The sequence below is a fragment of the Oryx dammah genome, unplaced genomic scaffold (assembly GCF_014754425.2).
Source record: "Oryx dammah isolate SB20612 unplaced genomic scaffold, SCBI_Odam_1.1 HiC_scaffold_17, whole genome shotgun sequence".
Classification (NCBI taxonomy): Eukaryota; Metazoa; Chordata; class Mammalia; order Artiodactyla; family Bovidae; genus Oryx; species Oryx dammah.
The window spans coordinates 27,201,638-27,228,519 of record NW_024070201.1 but is presented as its reverse complement, the minus strand read 5'-3'; the positions used below and the strand labels follow the sequence as shown (position 1 = coordinate 27,228,519).

General features: G+C 50.5%; 2 protein-coding genes across 4 annotated transcripts in view; one reads left to right on the top strand and one right to left on the bottom strand.

The window, feature by feature from the left end:
- The first annotated feature begins 338 nt into the window (after positions 1 to 338).
- BACE1 (beta-secretase 1) lies at positions 339 to 23,139 on the top strand. Its single transcript, XM_040258074.1, has 9 exons — positions 339 to 1,102; positions 15,445 to 15,533; positions 16,891 to 17,107; positions 17,555 to 17,692; positions 18,386 to 18,520; positions 19,454 to 19,555; positions 19,892 to 20,041; positions 20,304 to 20,475; positions 21,110 to 23,139. The coding sequence occupies exons 1-9, from the start codon at positions 842 to 844 to the stop codon at positions 21,349 to 21,351; spliced, it is 1,506 nt and encodes a 501-aa protein (XP_040114008.1). The 5' UTR covers positions 339 to 841; the 3' UTR covers positions 21,352 to 23,139.
- Positions 17,971 to 26,882, bottom strand: part of RNF214 (ring finger protein 214) — a 53,759-nt gene continuing 44,847 nt past the window's right edge. For all 3 annotated transcript variants that reach the window (XM_040258070.1, XM_040258072.1, XM_040258071.1), the window contains exon 15: positions 17,971 to 26,013. In XM_040258070.1, the coding sequence (XP_040114004.1) occupies positions 25,948 to 26,013 (66 nt within the window). In that variant the 3' untranslated portion in view covers positions 17,971 to 25,947. The remainder of the gene's footprint in view (positions 26,014 to 26,882) is intronic.

Here is a 26,882-nt window from a genome sequence, read left to right as displayed (position 1 = left end):
TTACTTCCTCCCTCTGAGTCTTCCCAGGGACTCTCCCACCCCCAAACCCCTACTTCTTAAAGTCCCATCATTCTGTGTGCTGCACGTGCATTTTTAAATTTCTCTCTGTGGCCCCAGGGTCTGGCAGAGTGCCTGGCATACAGTGGGTGCTCCAGAAATGCCCAGTGAAGGACTAACGGAATGAGAAAGGTCAGCCACCACTCCATCTCCACGGCCCTTCCCGCGCAGCCAGGGTTCTGCAAGGTGGACTCCGGCTCGGCAGAGGGCATCCCAGACCCCTCACCAACCCCGGAAGCCAGGCTGCCTGCCGTGGGAGGACTACACTTCCCAGCAATCCCAGGGAAAAGCGAAAACCCTTTGGCTTTGACAGCCACCACCACAAGTCTTTCCGCCTCCCCGGGCTGCCTGGGAGCTGGGAGCTGGGATTATGGTGGCCTGAGCAGCAAACGCAGCCGCAGGAGCCTGGAGCCCCTGACCCTTCCCCTGCCGCCGCCCCACCAGGAAGACCAGGAAAGCAGCCTCAGACCTGCCATGCCTGCCCCGCCCAGCCCCCCGGGGGGCCCAAGAAGGCCTCTCCCGGACCGCCGCTGAGGCTGGACCACCAGCCAGATGTAGCCGGGCTCCGGAGCCGTCTCCTCCCCTTCTGTCTCTGAGGATCTCTCCTGTCCGATCCCCACCTCCTGGCCCAGGGGCCGGCCGAGGGGCCTGCAGGCTCTGGAGCCCTGATGCCTTCCTGCTCACTCTCCTGAGAAGCCACCTCTAGCACCCAGAGTTGGGGGCAGGCCCCAGGGACGGACGTGGGCCAAAGTGAGCCCAGAGTGCCCCAAGGCCAGGGCCCACCATGGCCCAAGCACTGCCCTGGCTCCTTCTGTGGATGGGCTCTGGGGTGCTGCCTGCCCACGGCTCCCAGCCCGGCATCCGGCTGCCCTTGCGAAGTGGGCTGGGGGGTGCCCCCCTGGGGCTGCGACTGCCCCGGGAGACCGACGAGGAGTCTGAGGAGCCCAGCCGGAGGGGCAGCTTTGTGGAGATGGTGGACAACCTGAGGGGCAAGTCCGGGCAGGGCTACTACGTGGAGATGACCGTGGGCAGCCCCCCACAGACGGTAAGGTTGCTGGGCCAGCACTGCCCTCCCTCCTCATGAGCCGAGGAAGAGAGGCTGGGGGTGTAGCATGCAGGGGGCTCCTGCTAAAACGGGGGCTGCATAGTGCGGGCTGGAGGGATTCTCTCCCAAACATATCCTCTGGGATCACAGTGGCAGCAGTCAGCCCCAAAGTCCCGCTTCCCACCTCCCTTCCCCTCACAGGCTTTGACTGTCCTCCCCTCACTCCTAGTCTTATACACACACCCCTCAGGAAGGATTTGGGGGCAAGAAAAACACGTGGATGGGGGAGGCCTGATCTGGTGAAGAGTCCAAACCACAGGCGCTGTGAACAGGTGTCAGCCCACACCATGCCTGAGCCTCCCCACCCTTTTGCTCTGGATCTTGGTCCCCCAGTCTCAGCATCTAGGGTTCTGGCCAAGGGATCCTGGCATGAGTTGGATCAGCCCTTTTCTCCCTCTGTCTGGGCGGCCGCAGGGCAGTGAAGCGCGGTTTCTTGTGACCTCCACTCTAGCCAGAAGCCGTGAGCTGAGTGTTGCCTTCCCCAGTCCCTCCTTCCTCCCCACTGCTTTGCAGCCTGCACTTCAGCCCCTCCCCCACCTGATGCCTCCCTGAGCACTGGCCAGAGGGAACTGAACTGAGCCTGGGGAAAGGACAGATCATAAATTGCATAGAGCGAAGGAGCCAGAACCCCCTTCTAAGCATGAGACTCTTTCCATGAGCTGATAGGTGCTTGAGGGTGGCAGCAATGGAGAAAACACTGTCTGCCAGGTCCCCATGCCCCGTGCTTCCTGACAGTCCTCCAAGGTACCTCCTAGGTGGCCATGGAGGGTGCAACCTTTGCGCCTCTGCCTGGGTAGGAGTTGGCCATGAGCAGCCCTCCGCAGGGTTGCTGTGGCTGACCTCTGTGAGCATTTGCCTCCTCGGTGGGGAGTCCTGGGCACGGGTAGCAGGATGGCTGTGTGTGTGCTGGTGAGTGTCACCTTGAATCTGAGCCACCCCCTTCCCCCGGATCTGTGTCTGGGAGGCTTGTCCTTGGGAGGGTCCGTGAAGGTGGGAGTGTGTCTATGGGCAGAGGGAACCGCTATAATTCCTGGACTTCTCAACAGCACTTACACCAAATCTGGGGGAGAAGCACAGCCTCCACCTTTCCAATTACCTGATGGAAGCAAGCCTTCCAAGGTCCATGCCACCCAGGCCTATCTCCCACCCCCCACCCCCCAGCGGATCCAAGGCTCTGGGCTCCCCCACTTACCCCTCCTCTTGCCTGTGCACTATAAACAGACTTGAGTCAGTAAAAGGACAGAGCCTGAATCCAGGCCTCTAGCAGCCTGGGCCAACAGGAGGCCAGGTGTTGCGAGGGAGCAGGAAGCTGTGGGACCTGGTTCCTACTCCCATTTCTGCTACTGATGTGCTGTGCAAATTGTGCATAGATCCTGTGACATGGACACAGGACAGGCTGTGGGACCAACAAGAGCTTCGGGGTCAGACAGACCCGGAATGCCAGCTCCACAACCCACAGCCTTTCCTTTTCCCAGCTGTGTGGCCTTGGGAAAATTATATAACCTCTCTGAGGCTCTTGCTGTGTCTTTAAAATGGGTGATATGAGATCTCCTTTGCAAGGTGATAGTGAGGATTAACAGAGACTTTGTCGGTGAAAGCATCTAAACAATGCACCTAGACATATACTTGACCTCCAATAGATGTAAAATCACTTTCTTCTAGCTTGCCTGGCCACTTCTGCCTCTTCTGTGTTCTGCAAGGAAGCATAAAAACTTGAGTGTTCTGAGCCTCCACATTTTACATGTAGAACGTGTAAATGGGGGGCCTATTAACCATACTTCCTTGGACCCTTGAGATAAAGTGTACACATTGACAGAGAGCAATTTCCCAATAAATGTCAGCTCCCTCCCCCTCCTTCCCAGGAGAAGGGGAAAGTGGGCTTAAAGTTCAGCACCAGCCCAAGGAGCCTGTGGCAGATGGGGCAACTCTGGGGGTTGTCTTACAGCTCCCAGGCCAACGCCGGCCAGTCTGCGTGTTCTTGGGTGACTTCAGTTCTCCCCCCAGCAGTCTGGGAGAAGGATGCCCTTTTTCCTGACCCTGGGGTTTGGAAGTACCAAATGAGAATGTAAAAGGCACAGTGCCCTGAACAAGTAATTGTGAAATTTGGGGTGCACTTTCTGTGTGCCAGGCAACTAATTGCTGGGTTTGGGAGACGGAGACACAAAGAGACAGGAAATGTATTTTCTGCCTCAAAGAGCTTTAGTGTGGAAGTGAAAATTTAAGTCCCTGGAGGAGGAAATGGCAACCCACTCCAGTATTCTTGCCTGGAGAATCCCATGGATGGCAAAGCCTGGTGGGCTATGGTCCATAGGGTCACAAAAGAATCAGACACGACTGAAGCGACTTCGCACCATGCATCCATACCTAGGTCAGAATCTCAGGCTGAATCTCAGGTTTGAAAATTACTGATCTGTAACACAGTGGAGTGGATGCTATAGGTGTTTTTTGCTTTTAAAAAAAATTTTTTTTTCCATCTATACTCTTCTGAGGGAGGGGTTCTTTTCTTCACTTTATTTATTTACTTTGGCCAAATCATATGGCATGTGGGATGTTAGTTCCCCAACCAGAGTTTGAACCCATGACCACTGCAGTGGAAGTATGGAGTCCTAACCACTGAACCACCAGGGAAGTCCCTATAGATGTCCTGGAGGAGGTAAAAATCAGGCAAAGTCTCACAGAGATGTACTGTGAGCATTTGTGAGCATGGATAGGAGGGGCGAGACTGTTTCAGTAAAGAAAGGTCCCCCCAAACTGTGTGCTTCACTTGTGTATCCACTCCTTCCCACCATCTCCCCCGAGACCAAGTGAGGACACAGTGAACGACAGAACGAGTTATGTGTGTTTGGGTTGATGCGTGTTTGTTCAGGAGACAGTGAGAAACCCAGGCCGGACTGTGGTCTGCCAAAGTGAGGGGAAAATTGAATTTGTGCAGCAGAATGACAAAAGAAGCAATCTTTTAGAAAAAAAAATTTGAATTTTAGAAAGAGTGGGACTGAGGGATGCAGGTAGCAGGAGGCTGTATCACAAAGGTCCAAGTGTGGAGGGCTGTGACAAGGATGGCGTGAGGCTGTAAGCAGGGGAAATGGGAAGGAGACCGGGCTGCAAGGGACGGTGTGAGGCAGTTAGACCAGACTTGGTAACACTGGTGTGAGGGTGAGGAAGAAGGTGTCAAAGATGATTTCAAGATTCCCATCTGGGATGAATTAGAAAATGACAAGACCATTTGTGAGAAAGCTGGCAGCCGGGGATGGTTTAGGAGTGCGGATATACGAATATATCTTTGTATTTATGGTTACAGTCTATAAAAGTTTTAAAATAAACTCTATATAGATTATTTTGTTCTTTCCAGTGATTCCTGCATTATATAAAAAGGTCTTAACCATTTTAAGATTCTAGCAGAAGAAATGGGGACTGAAAAATAACTAGCCAGTAGGCTGGTCAGTAAACTGGACCCTGTCTCACCCTTGACTTCCCTCTCAGCTTTGCGTGTGTGCTGTGCCAAGTCACTTCAGTCGTGGCCGACTCTTGGCAGCCCTATGGACTGTAGCCCGCCAGGCTCCTCTGTCCATGGGGTTCTCCAGGCAACAATACTGGAGTGGGTTGTCATGCCCTCCTCCAGGGGATCTTCCCAACCAAGGGATCAAACCCGTGTCTCTTATGTCTCTTGCATTGGCAGATGGATTCTTTACCATTAGTCCTACCTGGGAAAGCCCTACTCAGCCTTACTACCTACCTATTTGTGTATCTTGAAGGAGAAGAGAGTTTATTAGAGAGTTTATCAGAGATCCCGCTTCCATTTTCTCATCTCCCTTACTGTATTCATCAGCATATGTCACTGTTTTTGTGACATAAAAATTTCATAAAACACCAAGCTCTTGAGGACAATGTCCTTTTTAATTGATTATTTTTCTGCAGGATTTCATTTCTCCTTAGCTAATATCTATGATAGCATCATACTCAGAAAAGGCACCTAAAAAGTGTTCAGCAAATGAATAAATAAAGTGTTAGACTTCTAAGTAGAACTGTTGATGAGCCATTGTAAGTGCAGGACTGGAGCTCTTCAAGAAAGTATTTTCATTCTCTTCGCTTCAGTGAAAGAATGTCATCTCATTGGAAAGGTATGCATATCACCATCCAAACACAGGCTCATAATTTAACTGTTAGGATTGAAGTCTGGTGGTGGTCAATTTTCAGTTTAACAAATATTTGTTGAACACTTACCATGTACAAAAGAGAAGGATATGTCAGTCTTAGTCCTTGGAGCACTCATGATGTGGTGTAAGACACAGATACGTAAGCACCTAAATATCACGTAAGACCAAGTACATTTGGTACAATGAGAAGTTAGTTCTCTGGTGGTCCAGTGGTTAAAACTCCACACTTCCACTGCAGGGGGTGTGGGTTTGCTCCCTGGTTGGGAATTCTGCATGCTGCAAGGTATGGCCAAAAAAAAAAAAAAAAAAAAAAAACAGAAGAACAGTGAGTCTTAGAAGTATACAGAAAGCAGCGGCTACTTCTGACAGTGTTAGGAAAGGCTTGCTAGAAAAGGTAGCATTTGAATATGGCCTAGAAAAATGAGAAAGCTTTGCTATTTGGAGAGTGGTTGGGGAGAAAAACTTCAAAAAGAGAGCCATGAGCTATGCTAAGAAGCTGGAAATTGTGATAAGGATGCTGTGAGGCTGACTAGGGGCTGGGCTTCATTCTGGAGGCAGCAGAGAGATGGTCTAGTGAATTTTGGTTCCAGGAAAACATTTCCAGGCTGGAGAATAACTTGGATGGTCTAGAATCCAAGAAGAGGATCTCAATTAGGACACATGGGTCTGAAAGAAGATGTGAAGGAGAAGTCTTCAGAGAGATGGCATCACCTGTCAGGTCAACCGGATGTTCCTTGCCCCTGGTAGGGGAGAGGGAAGAGAAGTCCACTTCCTTTGAACTTCTCTGACTGTGTTTGTGTCAGGGTACACAACAAAAGGAACAAGCTTGCAAAGCACAATGTGCTTCCCAGATGGTTTAGTGGTAAACAATCTGTTTGTAATGCAGGAAATGCAGGAGACAGGGTTGGATCCCTGGGTCAGGAAGATCCCCTTGAGGAGAAAGTGGCAACCCACTCCAGTATGCTTGCCTGGAAAATCCCATGAACAAAGGAGCCTGGCAGACTATAGCCCATGAAGCTGTAAAAGATTCAGACATGACTGAGCAACTGAGAACATTTAAAGCACAGTACAGTTTACCAAAATTCCATGTTTATTATTATGTTTTAATTACACAGGCAAGGTATTAGCATGTCCCTTTTGGGGAGGAGGAAACTGAGGCTCAAAGAGATTAAGTGGTTTGCTCCAAGTTATTCAGTTATGGAAGAACAGAGCTGGATTCAAATCCTGATCTTTGGATTCCAAATCCACATACTTGGCTCTTTCCAACACTCTATAGTCTGGGACATGTTGGTTGACCTTGAGATGCCAGTGGACAATTCTTGTGGGTGCAACCAGCTGAGAATGAAAGTGTTAGTCATTCAGTCATGTCTGACTCTTTGTGACCCCATGGACTGTAGCCCACCAGTCTCCTCTGTCCATGGGATTCTCCAGGCAAGAATACTGAAGTGGGTTGCCATTCCCTTCTCCAGGGGATTTTTCCAGTGTAGGGATTGAACCCAGGTCTCCTGCATTGCAGGCAGATTCTTTACTATTTGAGCCATCGGGGAAGCCCTCAGCTGAGAATGGGGATCTGGAAACCAGGAGAGAAGTTGGGACTGGACAGGAAGATTTGAGGATCACCTGCAGAGAGGTAGCGATGGAAGTCAAATTAGCAAACAGACTTATTCTTTGAGAGAATGGAGAGAGAAGAGAGAAATGATTAGGTGAAGAATATTGGGTACAGAGATCAAGAGAGCAAAGAAAAGTAATCAGAAAAATAGAAAACTACAAGTGGGACTTCCCTAACGGTCCAGTGACTAAGACTTTGTGCTCCCAATGCAGGGGGCCCATGTTCGATCACTAGTCAGGGAACTAGATCCCACATGCTGCAATGAAGACTGAAGATCCTGAGTATTGCAAAGACCAGCATGGCCAAGTAAATGAATATTTTTAAAAAGAAAGAAAGAAAGAAAACTATGAAGATTCAAGATCTCAAAACCCATGAAGGGACTTCCCTGGTGGTCCAGTGGCTAAGACTCCATGCTCCCAATGCAGGGGGCCAGGGTTCGATCCCTGGTGAAGGAACTAGGTCCCACATGCTGCAACCAAGACCCAGGGCAGACAAATAAATATTAAAAAAAAAAAAAAAAAACCATGAAGACATGAAGTGGTTTTCCTGACCCTCCCTAGAATGATTTTCAAACTGTGATTTGTGGGATTCTGTAAGAGGACCTCAAGGGTGAGGGAGAGGTTAGGAGACAGGTAAGCAGGCAGACCCTGTACCTTCCACCTTTCCACTTACCAGGCATGCCCCCCGTCCCACCTGCCTCCAAGTCTCCCAGGCCTCTCAGCATAGGTCAGTTTTGTTTTTCAACAGTGGAATTCCAGGTTTGGTTGATTGACTGGCAGACTGAGTTAAAAGGTTGAAAATTAAATTAATTAAAATTAATTAAAAGGTTGAAAACTTTTTAACTCAAAGAACCACCCTCTAAGTTAGACAACCCTGAAACCCAACAACCCCAGACAGTGTTGGCCTCAGCACTGGGAGGCGACCTCCAGACTGGGGTTTGGGCTTCAACTGTACCTAAGCCTCTGCTAGGATTCTCAGGCTGTTCTTTCACACCTGTCTCCTCCTTCACCTCCCCAGGTCTGGAAGGAAAGAGTTCAGAGCTGGGAGTGGGAGGCATTGAGAAAGACTATGTCCTCTTACTAAGGTAGGCAGTCAGGAGCCCTTTTTGGGTATCTCTGGTAAAGAGCTAAGCAGAAAACTGTGGTTAAAAATCCAGGAAGAGAAACATCCCTTAGGAAAGCTTCCTCCCTGACATCTAACTTCTCTGTCTGCTGGGAGCCACCTGGCTTGGGGGCCTGGGCAGTGGGGAGTTCGGGAAACAGACCACTTTCCTGGTCCTAGAGTTCCCTGGGCTTCTCCTGGCAGGAGGGGCCCAGTGGCTACCCTGCCTGCTGACCACTGTTACCCCACCAAGTACAGGCTGGACTTCTTGGTTGGCCTCTCGGGATTGGGGAACACTACCAATTGTTTGACTCCAGCACCTGTGGAATTTTCACCAGCTAGCCCAAGGCCTGAACCCTGGTGTCTCCTTATGGCTGGAGCAAACAGACCTATGTATGGAACATAACTGGGCACCATGGGGGAAAGCAGGTATATGCCAGAGATCAGCTTCATTTTCACCTGATAGACTCCAAGATGATTACAGCCCTTGTAAGCTGTGGATGGGACGAGGTTAGACAACAAGAAGAACATACCATCTGACAATAAGCAGGCAGCAGTAGCTGTGATACCCTCAGAGCAGGATTTCCTAAGTGGGTTTCGTGGAGACTGAAGGTGCTAAAAAGACACTTTGAGGCAAGGAGTTACAGGAAGTAAAATCTCTTCCAACCACAGCATTTGTGCTTTTTTCTCTTTGATACACTGGAATACTGCATGAGATTGGAAAAAGCTTCTGTTGCTTAAAAAAAAAATTTGAAAACCATTGTCTTAGATCTATTGTTTCAGAATAGTAGGCATATATGTTTTTTGACCATTTACATTTATCATCACATTTGAATAGGTAGCACTGATAAATATTAGTTGAGCTGGGTTTGAGCCTGGGGGAAACGGAACAGCCTGTCTAAAGTGGGAAGTGTACCCTTAGGGTTTGGGGTGACCCAGCCTCCTTGGGATTCCTTTAAAAACAAGACCAAGGAGTCTGCTTGCTCCCAGGTATCGATTGCCAGCTTCCGCTTGGAGAGCAAAGTGGAAGAAGAGGATGTCTGGGACAGGAGTCCATTTCTATCCAGTCAGCTGACTTGGTCAAGGTGGGAGGCGCCTGGATGGGACAGAATTGCCAGACTCAGTTAGAGGCAGAAGCTGTGTGCTGCACTGGCCCTCTGCCATGCCCAGCTGCTGACTTGCTCCTTGTGTCCTTCCTTGCCCCTCTCTCTCAGCCTTGGACAAACTTAGGTCTGGGGATATCCACTTAGGGAAGCAGACGAAGCTGAGTCAGAAGTCTCTGGGACCAGCAGGTCCTGAAGTCACTCCAATTGCTCTAAGAACCTGGACAGCTACTCTGTCAATTTCATGGGTATGGTGGGCATCCACTGTTATCATCACCATACATAGCATCTGACTGGAAATCATCCCTGAAAGGACCCTAGGGCTGAGAACTAATAGCAAGAATCTATAGTCCCAGAAACCTGCACCAAATGAGGCAATTATGATTACAATTACAGTTTAAGAAAAATAGTTACAGAGCACCTACTAAGGGCTAGGTAAGAACTAGATAATAAGCTCAGAAACGTGCTCCCTGCCCTTGTGGAGCTCGCCATGTGTGGGACAGACAGACATCGGATAAATGGTTTCAAGTTGGATGAGGGGGTAGATGAAGCAGCACGTGTTCTTGAGGACCTGTGAGAGTCCAGGCTGGGCTGGGGCGTCAGGGCAAGACCATTGGGGAAAAGAACGTTTAAATGGTGACTTGGAAGTTGAGCAGAAGTTTGACAAAACAGGGAGAGAACATTTCAGGCAAAGGGAAGGGACTGTGTGCAGGTGACAGATGGTTGTGCTCCTCCTGTGAAACTTGAGAAGCATGATGAGAGAGGGGGAAGAGAAAAGAGATGGCATTTGGAGTTGACTTGTGAGTGGTTAGGCGCCCCCAAAGTCAAGGGTCTCAGGATTTAATGCAGGAAGTTTTGTTATCAGTTATCTGATGCAGTGTAACAAAGTAAAACAAGAGTGATCGTCTCTCAGGATTCTGTGGGTTGGTTGTGGTTCTCCAGCAGGGCTTACCTGGGCTCCTCACATGGCTGGTGGGTCAGCTGGGGGCCAGATGAAGCTGGGCCGGGTGGACCTCCTCCTCCATGAAGTCTTTCAACCTCAAGGAGGCAAGACAGAGCCTCCTCACGTACAGTCTCAGGGCCACACCCCAGGAGGCCAGTGCCCTTCCCTCCCAGTGCACACACACTTATACCTCTGCTTTCCTCCTTTGTTGATGTCCCATCGGTCAGATCAAGTAATGTGGCCAAGTCCGGCATCAAAGTTACGGGGGATCACACAAGGGCAGGGACACAGCAGGTAGGATTCACTAGTGAAACAATCTGCCTTTCCTTTCCAAATGAGAGAGACAGGAATGTCAAGGAGATGAAAGAGCAGACTCTCACGGATGGGCAGAACCAAACGACCCAAGCTTTGTGGCTTGTGTGTGCGCACTCAGTCGCTTCAGTCATGTCTGACTGTGCAACCCTAGGGACTGTAGCCCGCCAGACTCCTCTGTCCATGGGATTCTCCAGACACGATTCTCCACAGAATACTGGAGTGGATTGCCATGCCCTCCTATAGGGGAACTTCCTGTTGCAGGGATTGAACCCACGTCCCCTCTGTCTCCTGCATTGGCAGTGGGCTCTTTACCACTAGTGCCACCTGGGAAGGCTTGTGTGTAACAGGGGTCAAATCCTTACCCTTGATCTCAGTTTTCTCCTCTGTGAAATGGAAGAAAGGCTCCTACATCTCAACCAAGAGGCTTGTGATACAAGAATATAAGGGCTCTTCCCCATAAACGCTGAGGCCAACACAGAAGGAAACAGACTTTCCTTTAGCAGAAAGAATCAGAGTTACAGCCCCCTCCCAGAGGTATGCAAAAGTGGTAAGACCCTAGCGAAGGCTGCCAAAGAAAGTTGTGTGTGTTTGGCCAAAACAATAACTCTTAATAACTGGAGAACTCTCAGAATGAGAACAAGCTCCCATCTCTCCAGGCAAGTAGACAGATGACTCCTGAAGGTTCTTTTCATCCAGAAGAATGGAAGCAACTCCCATCTGCTAGTGAGAGCAGGGCCCAAGACAGGTGGGATTTGGGGGACAAGGAGTTTACCCTGAACTCACCAGCTCCATGCCTGTCTCATCATCCAAGATCTACTGCTGCAAACCCCTCTAGGGGAGCCTTGCCAGTAGAGCAGAATGGGCAGGTGTGTTGGTCTCTGTAGGGCTTGTTAGCACTTCCTTGTGAAGCTACCAGCCCTCAAAGGTCCCCAGGGGCATGCTTGTTTGTTAAGTGATTGGCACTGACCTGGTCCTGACCCCAAGCTGCAGCCCTCTGGGCATCTCAAGGCCAGAGCTACAGAGACTTCTGAGTTGACCTGGCCCCAAGGGATGGGGGAAGACATAAGATGATTCAAGGACTCCAGGCTGCCAGTCAAACCAGTGGGCCTGGTGAGAGGAAGGCAGGTCTGAGCTAGACCCACATCTATAATCTAAAAACACCCACAGTTTGGGGGCCACTGAGAGATCCCTCCCTCACCCTGAAAATAGGGTAGATTAGCTCTTTCCATTTTTTCCTCTAACCATTCATTAATTCAAGGAATACTTATGAGAATTTCCCTGGTGGTTCAGTGGCTGATTCTGCGCTCCAAGTGCAGGGGGCCTGGGTTTGATCCCTGATCAGGGAACTAGATCCTGCATACCACAACTAAGACCCAGCACAGCCAATAAATAAATAAGATATACTTATTGCCAGGCACTGTGATATGCAGTGGGGACACAATGGAGATTTAAAAAAAAATTAGATACAAGGAAAGGTGAGATTGAGTGGCAAGTCCTATGGAAGCATCTTAACAAGAGAATATGACCTGGTTTTTCTCCCTGAGGAAGTCCCTTCTGAGCTCAGACTGAAGGATGATGAGTAGACAGAACTGCAAGTGGAAAGGACGATGGTCCATGTAGAGTGAATGACCCACGCAACAGTCTTTGAGGAGGGACCATGGCTGATTGGAGGACCTGAAATGAGGCCAGTGTGGCTGGTGGAAAGTATGGGACAAGCTAGGCTGGCTACAAGGAGGTAGGGTTGGACCATGAAGGGCTCTATAGGAAACATTAAAGATTTAAATCTTTATTATAATAGCAAAAGGAAAACCATTGACATGGGAGGGTAACTTGGTCACATCTACACTCTGGAAAGAACATTAGCCACAGTACAGAAACAAGTTGGTGAGATCAAGGGTAGATGTACCAAGACCAGTTGAGAAGCTACTGTGATATTCTAGGATGAGATGAGAGCTCTGCCAGGGGGTAGCAAAAGAGTTGGCAAGAAGTGAATACTTTCAGAGGCCTTTAAGCTTAACTGGACAGGACTTGTTGATGCCTTGGATAGAGATGTGAAGAGGAAGGTGTTAGGATGTCTCTGAAGCTGTTCACTTACGGAACAGATGGATGGTGACTAATAGAGGAAACTTTGGAGAAGGCCATCTCGAAGTTCAGGTGTCTTTGAGGCAGTTCAACAAAGAGTAAGAACCTAGAGCTTTAAGTTCAGGAGTCACAGGGATATAGGTGGTAATTGCAGCTGCTGCCATGGATGAGATGGCCTGCGGACAGAGCAGAGTGGGAGAGGAAGCAGACCAAAGCCCAGGCCTTCACGTGAGCCTACAGAGTAGACAGAAGATCCATCAGAGGCAGGAAGAAAGTATGCAACAGGGTGACAGGGATGAGTGTTTCAAGGAGGGAAGGGGCCTTCCCTGGTGGTCCAGTGGCTAAGACTCTAAGCTCCCAATGCAGGGGGCCCAGCTTCCATCCCCAGTTGGGGAACTAGATCCCACATGCCTCAACCAAGACTGGCACAGTCAAATAAAAAATAACTATTACGGAGGGAGGGGTCAGCAGCATTGAATGTTCTGGAGAAGTCAAGTGAGATGACGATTGATTTGAAAACAGTCTTTTGTATTTGCTGATGTGAAATCCTTGGTAACCGTAGTAAGGGCTGTGCTAGAGCGGAGGAAGGGATAGAGGCAAGACTCAGTTTGAGGATGGGTTGCGGAATGAGTAGGAGGTGGAGAAATGAAGACAGCTTGTCCGATAACTTTGGTTGTGAAGGGAGAGGAGAGAGAGGGTAACTGGAGGCGGGTGTGAGAGTAAAGATTTTTTTTTTTTTTTTAATGAAGGGACAAGCATTTATAAATGCCAATAGGAAGAACTGCAGATTTGGGGGTGGGGGTAGGGTGGCATGAGAGTTGAATCCTCCAGAGCTAGGAGGAGGGTCTGCTGAGAGGCAGGACACAGCACAGCAAGGACAGATGGAATGATAGTCGTGGGGGCTGGGGGGGTCCATCTGGAGGCCCCCATTTGGTGAAATAAGAGGGGAGGGCATTAGCTAAGATCTGGCTGCATGTAAACCCTCCCCTTTCAGGCTGCCCAGGGGACTCATGATAGAGATGTGGGAAGGACAGGACCAAATTCACCTCTCAGAAGCAGGATCACAGTGCAAAGGGCAAACTGACAGAAGGACATTTGCTTGGGAGGAAATGGCAACTGTTCACTTTGGTCTCCCCCTTTTTTGTGGAGGGTGCAGAGGGGGAGGCAGGGAGAGCAGTGGGAGCCTGAATTCCTGGTGTGGAGGGTTGTTGGGTGGGGGAGTGGAGGGAGTCTTGCCTCCCTGGGCAGAGTGGGGAGGCCTTCCTCAGGTGAGGAGAAAGGCTGGGACTGGAAGGGCGCCAGGACAGACGGGGGCCTCCGGGCTCGGAAGGGAAGGACCTACAGAGAGGGCTCTTCCCCCTGCAGGAGAGAGAGTTGGGGTGGGGAGGCCTGAAGCCCCCAGATAAGCCTGCCATTCCAGGGTCAAGGGCGGTTGGTTTCCCCTCGGGCCAGCCAGGCGCCCGTACTCCACCCCAACCCCCCACCCAACCACGGGCACCAGCCTGTGGAGACCCTCTTTCTTTGGGGTCCAGTGGTAACAGGGATCCCTGTAAACCCGAGGCCAGCCCCCAGGATGGAGACCAGAGTCCTGGCAGGTGGGGGACGGCGTCCTGAGGAGTGGGTGGGTGAAGCAGTCTTTTTAATCATTAACCTGGTTGATTGAAATCTGAACTGCTGTGCCTCCCGCTTTATTGATTCTCTCTGAAAGCGCAGCATCTGGGGCTGGTGGCTGCTAAGAGACCAGGGAGAGGGACAGAGGGGAGAGGTAGGGGCTGGGCTTGGGGGATGAGAAGAAAGGGGAGCCAGGCCAGGAGCTGGGGCCGGGAAGGGGGAGGAGGTGGGGTCCGAGGGCTGGGCAAGTGGGCGCTGGGGGAGGTGTAGTCAGCAGAGCCCCAGAGGACCACTGAGAGCAGGAAGAAGCCAAAGAACCAGATGGTGGGGGAAACACAGTCACCTGCCCAGGGTGACAAGGTCAGAGCCTGCACCACAGCCGAGGTCAGCTGACTTCACGGCACTGAGGAGCCGCGATACAGAAATGGAGGGCCCCCAGGTCGGGGGAGGAGCTGAGGCGAAGGGCACAGTAAGCCGCCAAGAGAGGAGTCCCTTGACAGGTCACTGTGCTCCTGAGGACCAGGGCCTTTCCTTTTTGCCTGTGAGGATGGAGGAGGCATCAAAAAACGGCTGACCGCCTGAGGAGGGGCCAGGCCATCTCGGGAGGAAGAAGGATGAGGCGGAAGAGACGAAGACGGAGCTGCACAGCGAGGAACGGCAGGACGACAGCTGTCTGTCTTCGCTGAGCCAACACCGGGCCTGAGAGGCGGCTTTTCACCAGGGCCGCACACGGGACTCCTGGCTCCCCAGTACCTCTGACAGTGGGACTCCTACATCTGGGTCACCTCTGAGACAGAGGGGAACACTTCGTGAGGAGCTCTATGCTGGCAGGCAGGGCCAGAAACATGTGGTCTCCCTGTGCCATCCAGGTGCCCCCAGCGCCCCTGGCCAGTGCCAGCTCTGAGAATAGCTGGTCTCTGAGCCGGGAGGGGGATGAGCCAGGCTGCCTGCTGGTGACGTGCCCCTAGAACCAGAGGTGAGGGGAAAGGGCGAGCTCTGCAGACAGGCTGGGCCAGACCCCAGGGTGAGGAAAGGCATCTGATGGAAGAAACGGGAATGGAAACATACATGCGCCAGTGACGTGGCTCTGATGACACAGAAAACGTTCCAGTTCTGCAGAGAAGACAGAAGCAGACACAAGGCCTCTGAGGCCGTGAGGAGGCTGTCACAGGACGCCACCCTGTGTCTGTGGTCCTGGTACTAACAGGGGCCAGTCTGTCCAGTCCTGCATCTGGGAGCTTCACCCTGGACACTCCAAAGGGAGACCACGTGGCCAGGGCAGGTGGGGGGCGCAGGACAGAGCAACGGAGGGAGTGAGTCCAAGCCTCCTGTCCTAACATCTTTCTCTCCCTTTTCTCTGGCAGCTCAACATCCTGGTGGACACAGGCAGCAGTAACTTTGCAGTAGGGGCTGCCCCCCACCCTTTCCTGCACCGCTACTACCAGAGGCAGCTGTGAGTACCAGGGAGAGCCATTTCCCAAAGACCCAGGGCCAAGGAGGGTCTGGGAGGGAGGAGCTGCAGGGGGAAGGACCAGCTCCCCAGACAGTGACCCAGTGACAGGAGGGAGAAGGGGAGTAGAAAGGCTGGGTGGAATGGTAAGTTAAGGGGTGGCCAGGACACACTCCAGTTCCGAGACAGGGCAACTTCCTGGGGAAGGGAGGGAGGGAGAGCAGCCCCAAAACTCACAGTACAATCTCGGGGTCCCGTCTCTCTGCCTTAACTGCGGGGCGTGGGGGCTCCATCCCACAGACCTCAGTGGCCCTCGTTTTCCGACACCCATCTAAGTCGAGGCTGAGCATGCTGCGGTGACAGCTTCCTTTGCTGTGTCCTCGCCTGACACAGTGCAAAGAGGCGAAGGACAAGCCTTCCACAATCCCACTGCCTGACCTGGTTATCAGGGACTGAACGCTCAATGCTTCCCTGTGCATCCCCGGAGTTGCAGCTGGACTTGACTAACGGCTGGGAGGGACAGTAGAAGTGGGCTTTTAAGGTATGAGGGGCAGTGAGGGGTGATCTGGGAGCCCCTTTAACAGAAGAGCAGGAAGTGGTGTATCTGTGTGTGAAAACATGAGAGGAGGCTGACATCCCATCCCTGGACTTGTAGGCAGATGCCAAAGCCGCCTTCTCAGGCCCCTCCCCTTTAACTTTCCAACCTCAAGGAAACAGTCAGGGAAGGGGGCGTGGTCAGGATGAGTGAAAGAGCACTCATTCCAGATCTGTGTCCCCTTGCTGCCCCATGACTTACACACAAGCCCTGGTCAGTGTGATCCCACACAGGCGGGGGTACTCAGGGTGATGAGCAAGTTTCCTCCAAGGGCTGTGCCTTGCCTACCCACCCTGCTGAGGTGCCTGTGCAAACCCTGTCCTTGGAAGAACTTGCTGAAGAGATTCCACATTCACCCCGCCTGGTACTTTCTCTACTACTCAGATGGTACCACCAGGTCCCAAGGCAGCAAGAGTCAATGGCTCCTTTTCTTTAGGAGCGAGATAAGGTCGGGGGGTGAGAGGTGGGAGATGCTCGCTAGCTGTCCCTTCCGCAGCAGCAGGCACAATACACAAAGCCTAGGCTTGTTCTTACAGGGCCTGAGCTCCAGATCTAGGAATATGAGCTGTGGACACAGGAGAGCGAGCCCCAAGCAAGGTCACTTGACATTCTGTTCTGAGTGAACCATCTACAGATGCTCTGTGGAGCAGCCTGACAGCAGCGTGGAGATGCCTGGGATGAGATTAGGCACCAGGGAGTAGGTAGGATTCCGGATCCCTACTGGCTGTGGTTATGCACCCACAGATCTCTGCCTCCTTTGCACAGGTCCAGCACGTACCGGGACCTCCGGAAGGGTGTGTATGTGCCCTACACCCAGGGCAAGTGGGAGGGGGAGCTGGGTACCGACCTGGTGAGCATCCCCCATGGCCCCAACGTCACTGTGCGCGCCAACATTGCTGCCATCACGGAATCAGACAAGTTCTTCATCAATGGCTCCAACTGGGAAGGCATCCTGGGGCTAGCCTACGCGGAGATCGCCCGGGTGAGAGGAACAAGGCACTCTGTCTGCACGCTGCACAGGGACAGAGTTGGAGGGGAGGACTGAGGAAGGGAGGGAAACAAATCCGTTTAAAGAGCTGCTTGACAGGGGACAGGGTGGCAGTCTGAACTTCATCCCTACAGAGGGCTGAACTATGCCGACAGATAGAGGAACAGGCTGTTTTTTCTATTGACTCTCAGATCTTTAGAATAAGAGAGGCCCCCATAACTCTGAGACAGGTTAAGCACACAGGAATCAACGATCCTGTAGATCTTTTCTGTTTGCACTGCCAGTGTGCCTTGCTGTCCCTCTCACCACCAAATCTCAGTACCTTAAGATGGTCTTTTCCCAGGAACACCCTCCCAAGTTTTGCTTTTGCCCCCTGCCCCACTCCTCTTTCCACCGGGGCCCTCTGAGCCAGGACTCACTCCTTGTCTCTTTCTGCCACAGCCTGATGACTCCCTGGAGCCATTCTTTGACTCCCTGGTGAAGCAGACCCACGTGCCCAATCTCTTCTCACTGCAGCTCTGTGGCGCTGGCTTCCCCCTCAACCAGTCGGAAGCACTGGCCTCAGTTGGAGGGAGCATGGTGAGTAGGTCCTAGGAGAGGGGAGCCCCCCTGCTTCCCACCATCTGAGGCTCCACCACAGCCTTGGGCTCCACTATGAGAATCAAGAGAAACCTCTGTATAGTCCCCACCTCCACTTTTCTTCTTCCACCCTGGTCTTCTCTGCATCATTCCAGAAAGGATTTGAGGCTCCTATGGTAAACTTGGAAAGGAGAGAGGATTAGGAAAACTTCAAAGGAAGTAATAATAAGGCCTCTCAAATCAAGACGATTCAGTCTGATGATCGAAAGGCAGAGATGTAAGGAATTTAAAAGTCCATTTATTAATTAATTAGGACAACTGGTGAATGGTTCTCTATCTCCAACAAGCAGAGAAAATAAAACTTGTAATAGAAGCAAGTTATCATTCACTCCACATTTATTGTGCCAGTTTAGGTTTAAATAACTTTATCTCAAGGGTTGTGTGATTCTGAAACAAGTAATTAAAAATCCTGGAAAGCCTCCTCCCCTGAATACATCCTTGACACACTGAAGAAAGTATCGATCGCTTTAGGACGGGGTCTGATTAGATGCAGGAAAATGAGAAAGCGGATGTGCAGAGGGATTTGCCCGGCTGCCCCCTCAACCCCGAAATGGCTGCTCCAACTGCTGGCACTCTGGGTGACTTGCTGTCCTTCTGTGTCGGTTCATGGGTACTGCCTTCTTTTTCCCCTAGATCATTGGGGGTATCGACCACTCGCTGTACACGGGCAACCTCTGGTACACTCCCATCAGGCGGGAGTGGTACTATGAGGTGATCATTGTACGGGTGGAGATCAATGGACAGGATCTGAAAATGGACTGCAAGGAGGTAAGAAAACCCAGGGGGAAGCGGGGAGGGTAAGGGGGAGCAACAGAGCGTGAGGCCAGACCCTGGGTTACGAGGTCGGGAGGATAAGGTAGAGGGGCAGGGCCTGCAGGAGGGTTGGGGGCCGAGCGTGGGACTGCCAGGAACTTAAGGTCACAGCGGGATCAGAGGTTTAACGTGGGACCAGGGCCAATGTGGGTTAACGTCTGGTAAGGAAGAAGCACGTCTTGCTCTGTGACCCTGGGCGAGTGGTCCGAGAGGCAGAGTGCCACAATGCTGTAGAAGGCTCTGGCTTCAGAGTCAGAGCCTTGGTTTCTAGCTCTGGTCTAGCTACATGCCCTCAGGCAAGTCACTATTCTGTGTTTCAGTTTCCTTATCTGCAAAATGGAAGTAAAAACAGCTTTTCCAAAGACTGTGGTGAAAACAGAGAAAATGAATAAAGTGTTTATCCCCGTGCTTGACACACAGCAGGACCCAGCAGCTGAACTATTTGGGCCCTTAGATTCCTGACCTAGATTCTTAATGTACATTAAGTTAGAACAGATACAAATATATTATGAAAAGTTAAAAGTATTATACAAGACGTTTTTATTTTCAAGATTTGGAGAATGTCTACCCACCTAAGAAAATACGAGTTAACGTTTACTGACTGCTTCCTATGTGCTAGGCACAGTTCTCAGCACTTCAAATATATTAATTTATTTAATGCTTATAGTAACTCTTTGAGGTAGGTACTATTATTATCCTCATGTTACAGATGAGGAAACTGAGGCACAAATGTTCAGTAACTTGCCCAAAGAGATCCACCAAAGAAGTGGCAAAGCCAGGATGCCAACCCAGGCAGGACCCCAAGCAGGCAGGCTCACGCCTCCAATCCTGGCCAACGCCTGGCATCAAGCAGGCTTTCGCTGCGCTAACCTCCCCTCTCCCTCTCAGTACAACTACGACAAGAGCATCGTCGACAGCGGCACCACCAACCTCCGACTGCCTAAGAAAGTGTTCGAAGCTGCTGTCAAGTCCATCAGAGCAGCCTCCTCGGTCAGTGGGAGCAAGGACAGGGGCAGGAGAGGCAACAGGGTCGCGGGGAGCCACGGGGCCACAGTCCCCCACGAGGGCCAAGACGCCCGCCGTCACACCCCTCTACTTAGATCACTTAAAAGTGGGTCTCCGCCATGGGCCTCAGTCTGTTCGCACACGGTCTCCCTGGTCAGTTTTAGCCTTCACTCTTGCTCTCTTCCTCTAGTCCCCGGGTTTTGGCTTAGCCTCCCTTGGTTTAGGTACTTCACGGAAAAGCACATCTAGGGCCCGGTAAGTGTGATCTGAAAATGGGAGGGGCGAGGTGGTCTCACTGTTATCCCTTTCTTGCCAACACAGACGGAGAAGTTCCCAGATGGATTCTGGCTAGGGGAGCAGCTGGTGTGCTGGCAAGCAGGCACCACCCCATGGAACATTTTCCCAGTCATCTCACTCTACCTAATGGGTGAGGTCACCAACCAGTCTTTCCGCATCACCATCCTTCCACAGGTATGTCCCTAGCCGTAATCAGTGGGGTCCCAGGACGAGAACAAAGTATATACTAAGAGACAGTCAGCAGGCCTGGCTTCCTGGAACTTGGAAGACAAAACAGATGAGGGCCCAGTGGTAAAGGGCTCTGGGGGAAACCAAACCCATGGAGCTCAGGGGTGGCAAAGGAAAACGCAGCCTAAGGGCATCGACACCAAGAAGGCAGAGATGGTGTGGGAGAGAGGAAAACACGAACTCTCGCCCTGTGACTGCTTATCCTTAGCAATACCTGCGGCCCGTGGAAGATGTGGCCACCTCCCAAGACGACTGTTACAAGTTCGCCATTTCACAGTCATCCACCGGCACGGTCATGGGAGCGGTCATCATGGAGGGCTTCTACGTTGTCTTTGATCGGGCCCGGAAACGAATTGGCTTTGCTGTCAGTGCCTGCCATGGTGAGAGCACCAGGGATGAGGGTGTGGGGCCAGTCTGTTCTCCCTGTCCAGCGGTGAGGGCATCAGGCCCCGGTCAGTCTGGGAGGGAGGTACCTCAAGCCAGAGGCCACACATTGTGTAAAAGCTAGTGTCTGTGCTTGTGCTTTTCTTGTGGTCGCTTGGCATGGTGACCCCTGGCTGGACTGGCGACCTCTGTTGGGAGACTCGGAGCAGTAACATTTGCTTCGGCACCCCGGAAAGCTCTAGATCCACAGGCAGTAGGCTGGGCCAGCGGTGACCCTGTCAGCTGCCATAAGCTAGACTGCACACGGCTAGCAGGGGCTTGCCGCTGAGTTTCAGCAGAAGCAGGTGAGTTTACTAGGTATATGTGGGGCTGGCTTTTTGGTCAACTTAGAATGACTGGATTTTAGGTATCATTCCTACTGGACAGGGAGACAGGAAAAGGTTGCTGCCCCCAACGACCTGCGGGGGAGAGCCGTGCCTCCACTAGCAGTGGCTGTCTGTCCTGCTCCTAAGCATCACTCGGAAGGGAGATTCTCCAGCCTCCTCGAGGGCTGGTTTCAAGGCCTGTCCCAGGAAGTCCATGCTGCTGTGTAACCCTAGCTGCTGTGACTCACGTGTGCCCTCTCTCCAGTGCATGACGAGTTCAGGACGGCAGCGGTGGAAGGCCCTTTCGTCACCCCCGACATGGAAGACTGTGGCTACAACATCCCACAGACGGATGAGTCGACCCTCATGACCATAGCCTACGTCATGGCTGCCATCTGCGCGCTCTTCATGCTGCCCCTCTGCCTGATGGTGTGCCAGTGGCGCTGCCTCCGCTGCCTGCGCCACCAGCACGACGACTTTGCTGACGACATCTCCCTGCTGAAGTGAGGAGGCGTGCGGGCAGGAGAGAGAGAGATACCCCCGAACCACAGCTGGTGGTTCACTCTGGCCACGAGGAGGAGACACGGATGGCACCTGTGGCCAGGGCACCTCAAGAGCCTCACCCACCCACCAATGCCTCTGTCTTGACAGAGAAGAAGGAAAAGCTGGCAAGGTGGGTTGCAGGGACTGCACCTGTAGGAACCAGGACAGGGAAGAAAGAAGTACTCTGACAGCGGGAATACTCTTGGTCACCTCAAACTTGAGTTGGGAAATCCTGCTGCTTGAAACTTCAGCCCTGAACCTTTGACCACCATCCCTTTACAGAGTCTCCAACCCAAAGTATTCTCCTTTTCTTACTTCTGGAAGTAAGGTGACCTCCCCCCGGCCCCCCAACAGGTGTCTCTGCAGTACCCTGGCAGAGCAAGGGCCAATCTTGTTTCCCTGCTGGCCAGTCAGCGGGAATGGATGGATGCACAGTTTGCTATTGCTTTAGAGATAGGGACTGTATAGACAAACCTAACCTTGGTGCAAAGACTGCCTCTTGAATTAAAAAAAAAAATTTAAAAACAATTTGTACAAATAATTTGTACAATCGGGGGTGGCTGGACGAGGAGACAGAGAGGGAGTGCAAAGACAGGGCACAGCTGGGATCAGTGCTAGGCAAGGTTATAAAGCGGCTGCTTACCAGGCCCAGTTTTAGACAGCATCTCCAAGACAGAGCCTACCTTCTAGGATGGGTGTTGCTTCCCAGCGTCCTCTTTTCTGTGGTTGCAGCCGGACCAAAAGTGCGATGGGAAAAAGGGCTTCTCTAGCCAAAAAGCTATTTTTAGCTCTCTTAAAGGAAAAGTGCCCACTAAAAGGTTCCATCTGAGAAATGAGTTTCTACCTTATTAATTCCTTGTCCCTACCTGAACCCTCTAGTCTACATGTGATAGGCAGCACTGAAACATCCTCAACCCCAGGAGCCCCAGATACCCTACCGGAAATCAACCAGAAGAGAACAAATACAATAGGCTGCACTTTGTCTTCCTGCTGCCTGTTCACCCCACCCCTGCCCAAGCCCCATTCCTCCGGAGCTTCGCAGCTGAGGTGCTAAGAGCAGATAGGAGTCCTCTCCTCTCTAATCCTTGAAAGCAGAATCCTGGAGATTCATTTGACAGGTACAGAGCTGATGCTCTATACCCCTGCCTGGATTTCTTTCTGTTCAGCTGTAAGTGGCAGTAAGATCTTGACATAATCAGAGCAGCTTCATTGCCTTCTCACCCTCTCAAGGTCGCCCTCATTTATTTGGCTAAGGCATCCCACAGTGGCACGAGTATTATGCCAAGAGTGTCAGGAACACAGGGCTTTTTGGCTCCAGCAGCATCACCTTCAGGAAATAGGCTGCATGGAGAAAGGATGGCATCCCCCAGGCTTTCTGATTCCCTTCACCACAAGAGTCCCTTGATGGAGGCCATCCTTGGCCCCATCCTGCTCTTTACACCCCACTCCTCATACGACTTGGGCACCCAGGCTGGTTCTTGGGCCAGGCAGTGGGGACCAAGTTCATTTCCTCCCTATCAGTTCTAAGCCAGTCAACTAGACCAGTGTTAGTGGGAAGAGCTGAATTCTCTGACTGTTCCACTGGATCCTATTTCTATCTGGTCAACACACTGCTTCCAGGTATGGGACCTGCAGAGAGTGGAAATACCTGCAGAAGAGGCAGAGGGAAACACAAGGAGGGCCTCAGGAGATCCTGGCCTCAGTCAGCTGCCCACAAGCCATAAACCAATAAAACAAGAATACTGAGTCACAGTTTTTTATCTGAGTCCTCTTCATTCCCACTGCACTTGATGCTGCTCTGGCTGGCTGGGAACACCCCATGACCACAGAGACTGACAGGAAGATTGGAGACTGTCCACTTCCGGTTCCGAACTTACTGTGTAAATAAACTTCCAGAATTGCTTCTATGAAATGAAAATGCCACGTTCTGCTTTATAATTCTTGACCCATGCTGGGGAAAACTGGCTTTCCCCAGCTCTTTCCAGGGTATAAAACTCAACCCCTTCATTAGTAAGACTCACTGTCCGACTTTTTTCTTTAAAAGAGAAAACTTGTACTTATTTTTCTTTTCATGGTTTCTTTCTTTCTTACCCTGAAACCATGAACTCTGAAGTGTAAAACAAATCTTGACCACAGCTTCTTGCTTGTAAAAATATGTATTATATATTTCTATTTTTACATCTACGCCAGAAAAATGACTGTGCCATCTCCACACACTGCATCAGGGGCCTTCCCCATGGGTCTGCATGGCTTGTACCAGTGCAGGCCAGGGGGCAGAGGGAAAAGGGAGAACAACGGTGGCCTAAGTGTTGCTTTTGGATGGATCCTGAACAAGAAAGCAGAGAGCGATGATGAGGCCCGGCCCCCCCATGCACAACCTCCACCACACTGTCCCCCTGTGGCAGCCGGCTTTCCAGGGGCTTTCACTAGGAAGCAGTTAAGCCCCCTATCCCCTTCTTCTCTCTCTTTACGCCTTTGGCGTCCAGGATTTGTGGGAAAGAAACAGAATATTCTTTATACCTATTTCTAATTTCTAAATTTTCATGGGATATTGAAAAATACAGCAAAAGGCCCAAAGCCTGCTGCAAAGTTGAGGGGAGATAAAATCTGAAGATTACAAGATAAAAAATGAATCCCTCCCCCAAGTGAGAAAAACAAAGGAACTGGTCTTCCACATTGCCGCCTTCCCTGTTCATGATAGCTGCCAAATGGGAGACATTAATATGTCATTAACCAAAGAAAGTGGGTCATCTGACCTCTACAGTGGGGAGTGTTCAGGCCATTTCAATCACCCTACGAGATGCCAAGGAGATCCCGGGAAATCCAGCTCGTTATACTGATGCCAGTCAGTAAACCTGGGCAAGTGAGACAAGAGAGGAGAAAAAGTCTGTTCATGACCTGACAGGCCAGGGTGAAAGACAAAGTAGGAAGCATCACATAAACACAGAGGAGAGAATTATTTGCTCTGACAGGAAAAGTCTCTGCTACCCTCATAAGTACTGCCAGTGCCAGTAAGCATTTCCAGGTCCAAGAATGAGAAAAATTCAGCTGTTGGTAATATAATAATATCCTTTCCTTGGAGCTAATTTTTTATTAATGCTTAATTTTTACTTGGGCTTTCCTGGTAGCTCAGCTGGTAAAGAATCCGCCTGCAATGCAGGAGACCCTGGTTCAATTCCTGGGTTGGGAAGATCCCCTGGAGAAGGGATAGGCTACCCACTCCAGTATTCTTGGGCTTCCCTGGTGGCTCAGCTGGTAAAGAATCTGCCTGAAGTCATTGCCTGAAGTCATTTCCTTTAAGAGTAAAGATAAAAGGATAGGAAAAAATTCAAAGCTCTAATAGAAACTCAGCTTTCCCAAGTATAAACCTAGGAACTGGAAGTGCTCAGTAAGAAGAGGTGGAAAAATGACTCAGTTCCAACTAGCTATCCATAGAACAAATGACTTATAAACTTGAAATCTAATCTCCCTTCTTCATATTACTTTGGTCTCCATTTTCTCCCTGACAGGAAACATGTCCCCCTAACTTTCTGGCTTCAAAAATTCAAACCTATATCCCATGATCATTCTGAAAGTAATTTTGCACAGACATCTCCTCACCCCAGTGCCTGCCTGGAACTCACTCAAGGTCACCAAACAACTTGGTTGTGAACCAACCGCCTTAACCTTCAGGGGGAAGAGGGAATAGCTAGACCAGGAAACCGGAAGTGAAGGGGAAGAGGTGAGGACTTCACAAGCTTGGTCTGTGACAGCTTGATCAGAAGCCAAAGCAGTGGTGAAAACGGAGGGCATGGCCCAGAACAGACCTGTGGGCTGTGCTAGTTTCTAAAGAGATGACTACCCAGGAAGCAGGGTGGACAGAAGTCTGTGGGAGGCATGGGGGCAATGGGACCTGGTTACACTGTTATTCTTGGACTGTGAATTTTGCTGATGTAAAACAGACTATTCTGTAAACCTAATGTCATGTACAAATAATGAGTGTTAACACAGTAAACCATTCAAAATGAAAAGTCAAACTGTCAGGGTTACATCTTGTTTTCCTCAATCAGTCTCATTTTCTCCATTTGAAGGAGAGGGGCTGAACAGCACTGAGGCTTCCGGAGGCTTTCAGTGAGCAAGGCATCTGGCTGAACAGCAGGTGAGCACCAGGGTTCAAATCTGCATACATGAGCCTTAAGAAAATGGACTAGAGGCTGAGCCAAACCAAAGCAGGGTGACCGTAGAGCAAGAGTAGCTTCCTAGCTGGTTTTTTACATGTATCTGAAAACAGCCCTAGGCAGGAATATCGTAATTTCAAGGCCAAATGAAACATCACCTTACCTACAATCTGCTTCCCCCAGAGGACCTGCACGGTGAGGGGGACAGACCATTTCTGCATAATATACATACTTTCATTTACGAACATTTGAATACAGACTTTCTATACACACATTACCTATATAATAAAAATGTACATGGCATGAGTATATGTCACTGTATAAATATAGAGTTTTAGAAATCTGGAACCCGCGCATCCTGTTCACATCAGTTTCTTCTCTTCATCCTCCCCAGTCAGGTCCGTCATTTAAGAGTTGGACAAAAGGGACAAGTGTCATTTGTGTTGGTCTGGGCCCAGAATTTGATACACTGGAAAGAAAGAAAGACATACCTTAAGTTGATCTGGAAAGATGGAGAGGAGTGGACAGAGTGTGGTTAAGGTTTTCAACAGGTGTATGGAATGTTAACTAAGTCAGAAAAGCTCACTAGGGGACCTGAAGGGCTGGTTCACTGGCTTTTACCTCCAGAAGAGTCTTCAGAGCAGGTGAACCTGATTTTTTTACAGGGAACACTAAAAACCAGCTCATCATAGTGTGAAGCTGCTTTCTGTTGACTGACTAAGCTTGCTTCTTCTTACAATCCATTTAGGCTGAGATGAGCTTCCATCTCCTAATATGCACTGCCCTCAAATCATATTCAGGGTTTTCCCTTCCTAAGAATTAAGATGTAAATTTAGTTTCTACCTCTTAGAGAAACAAAATGAACAAAACAAAATAGTAAAAAGGAAATCATCCCAGGTGCTAAGAGACATAACCCAGTCTGGTAACATAATAAGAGATAGAAATAACTTGTCAGTCTGTGAAGATAATCTGTAACAGGTGAGTCGTCAAACTATTTTATTAATGGAGTTATGTATTTCATATTCAAGTTCCCTATCCCATTCCTGTCACCTAAGCAAAATCTCTTGGCAATGGTACATCTGAAACAATGTCTAGATACATACATCTTTTTGTCAATTTTCCAAGACAGTGACTCTCAGCGTTCTAGTAAGAACTGTTTATCCAGTCCAGTTCCCTACAGGGAATGGGGTAGAAGGAAGTTGGGAGAGCCTAGCTGCCAGTATTCTGAATTCTGCTCATGTTTTAAGCCACGATTTACTGAAAACCTTATGTTTAGATATTAATGATGACATCAACACTGTAAAAAATTCAGGAAAATTAAGATGATCACAGCTGTCA

Excerpts from the sequence above, each read along its gene's own strand:
- BACE1 (XM_040258074.1), top strand. The coding sequence starts at position 842 with ATGGCCCAAGCACTGCCCTGGCTCCTTCTGTGGATGGGCTCTGGGGTG. Across the intron at positions 1,103-15,444 it reads TGGGCAGCCCCCCACAGACG|CTCAACATCCTGGTGGACAC; the intron begins GTAAGGTTGCTG and ends TTTCTCTGGCAG. Across the intron at positions 20,476-21,109 it reads TGCTGTCAGTGCCTGCCATG|TGCATGACGAGTTCAGGACG; the intron begins GTGAGAGCACCA and ends CCCTCTCTCCAG.